At 37.1% G+C, this 2,623-nt stretch overlaps 1 protein-coding gene across 1 annotated transcript in view; it reads right to left on the reverse strand.

The window, feature by feature from the left end:
* Nucleotides 1-270: 270 nt before the first annotated feature.
* Nucleotides 271-2,623, reverse strand: part of LOC105617780 — a 32,143-nt gene continuing 29,790 nt past the window's right edge. Inside the window, exon 4 of the mRNA XM_012199338.1 lies at nt 271-666. Within this exon, the coding sequence (XP_012054728.1) occupies nt 271-666 (396 nt within the window). The remainder of the gene's footprint in view (nt 667-2,623) is intronic.

The raw sequence follows: 2,623 nt of genomic DNA on the forward strand, positions 1-2,623 counted from the left end.
TGTCCTTATCTTCATCCTATTTTTTCCTGTTTTCCTTAGTTTGCCTTAGTTCAATAATGTTTTCTCGAAGTAAAACTTCATCCAGATTTGCAAAAGATTTAATTTTTTAATAGCTTTAAAAAAATTTTTTAATAATCGTTTTATTATATTTTTTAATTAATTAAAATCGATGACAATCAAATCGATGAACGTCACGCCGGTGAAGTTCAGTATGAATTTAACTACATAGAGCGTTTTCTTTCACCCATGGTAGTAACACCGGAGTTAAATTTAAATGCTCGATTGATCTGAATCCGCGACCCGCCTCTCGCCGTTAATTACGCCGTCGGTTTCTTTTGCGGCGCGAAGTTGGGGAAAGTTAACACAGAGCGTCGTCGCGCGTCGGATCGAAAATGTTGGCGCGACGTCCGAAAGGAGAATGGATTCACACGACGGCGCCGACGTCGTACATGGCGTGAGCTCGGCACGACCGGCTATTGGCCAGTCGATACTACGACGTTCCTGAGAGCCTCCATGCGTGCTGTCTCGACCCCGCTTTTCTTCCCGCCGACGACGACGAGTAGGGGTCCACGACGTAGGAAGCGCAGTGGCTGCGAAACGCACCGATTTAAAAAACAAAGCGACAAGACGCGACGCCTCATTAACGGTATCATAAATGAGGCGTTCCTGCGAAGTCGTTTAATGTCATAAATCTTTTCTCCTAACTATATGAATCGCTTCGACGAATCGAAAAAAAGAAAATCAGACTTTGTCATTTTAACATTCGTGAACAAAGCTGGATCCAAATCAAATGAGAGCAAACAAACGCAAATAAACTCATCTCATCTCATTGTGACACAGTTGAATATAGTTTACAAAATTCAACATTTTACAAGTTAATTTTAATTTAAATATTTTTTTTTTTCAATAATATCAATTCAAGTATTCACTTGAGTAATTGCACTTAATATACTCAAAATAAATAGTGCTACACAATTTTTTCTCTATTTTTTTGTAACTATATATTTATTATCAGCATTATTTTTACAGCTACAATTAATCATAAAAAATTAAGTTATTTAAATTTTCCACCACTAACAATTAAATTAATCTTCATGAAATTAACGATTGAAAAATATTTTGATAAAAACTAAATTCTCTAAACATTCAGTTGTTTCTGAGAAGGACTTCTGAAATAAAAAGATATTTTCTCTTTTCGAAATTTCTATTTAATCGCAATGGAAAACGTAGGTCGTGATACTTCCCGTGCAATTAACCATTAAGATTAAACAATAGTCGAGAACCGTCGTTCTTCTACCACGAGTGCTTTCACGCGTCTATTTGCAACAACTCATATCGGAGAACGTAAGAATACGTTCTCGAAGTGGGCGTAGCTCCGGATAGCACCAAACTGTCAGATGCGCCGATTGCACACGCGTAAACAACGGACGGAAGTTTAAATAAACGAATTGCAACTCATACGAAGAACGGGAAGAACGCGCCACGTGCTTCACGAAAAATTCAAGGAAAGATATTGCATTATATTTTTAACCGACGCTTCTTCGTCGTGACATTGCATGCATGCAACGTGTAATGCGCGTGAAACGCAGTGGCGGCTATCAATTTTCATGTGACGCTAAAGAACGTCGTGACGTTCGCGATCGCGACGCGGTCCCCAATGCCACATCATTCAATGGCACGTCGCGGCAATCGTATCTTCATTGAACCGTCACTCTATTTGAACGGCTACATCGCGTTAGTCGTTCAATAAAGTTTAACTTACGTCATAGTGACAGCGCCGCGAAGACAATCTGTTACTCCGGATTACGCAATCATTGCTTTCCCCCGATTTGAACAGCGTTTTATGAAGAAGCAATGAAAGCGTTGCCTTTCAATAACCAGAAATCATTCGATGTTGCAAGACTTACTCTCGGAAATGACAGGATTTATTATAATAAATAAATCAATAAATGGATTCTGCAAAATTTTAGGAAAATTTACGGAACGCAGATTCGAGAAGATTTATTCAACGTTTGAATGTCCGAAAAGATAATTTTGATTAAATTAATTAACGCGAATTTAATTTAATTTTCACGCTGAATAACAGTAATAATAAATTAAAAATTAATCTGCGTTGTACAGTTCAATCCGCGATTTATATTTATTGAAAGTATTTATTGAGATCACATGAATTTTTTATTATTGCATAAGTTTAGCGCAATATCTATTTTAGGATTGTTTCTTCCATCGATCGAATACACTTTAATAACAAGATTACATTAGTTCCATGCCACAAATTCTGCATTCATTGCATCCGTTCCGCCGCAAATCTGTTGAATTCCATGCTACAAACATACTACAACGGAACGAAGTCATCATCGTGATTCTCCAGCGTATAAAGTGACTGCATTGCGTTCCTCTGTTATATTAACTATTCATTTGCGCCTGGGTTTTGATTCACTGACAAACATCGCTTCCGATAAGTCGAATGTAAAAAAAAATATAACATCACCTTAAGTAGGATTATTAATGCATTATTCAAAGTATTTTATACTACGTTGTGATACTGTAGTTTAATAAATAGGATTAACTATAAATACATACTGGTGTGTGTGTGTGTGTGTGTGTGTGTGTGTGTGTGTGT

The sequence above is a fragment of the Atta cephalotes genome (assembly GCF_000143395.1).
Source record: "Atta cephalotes unplaced genomic scaffold scaffold00001, whole genome shotgun sequence".
Taxonomy (NCBI): domain Eukaryota; kingdom Metazoa; phylum Arthropoda; class Insecta; order Hymenoptera; family Formicidae; genus Atta; species Atta cephalotes.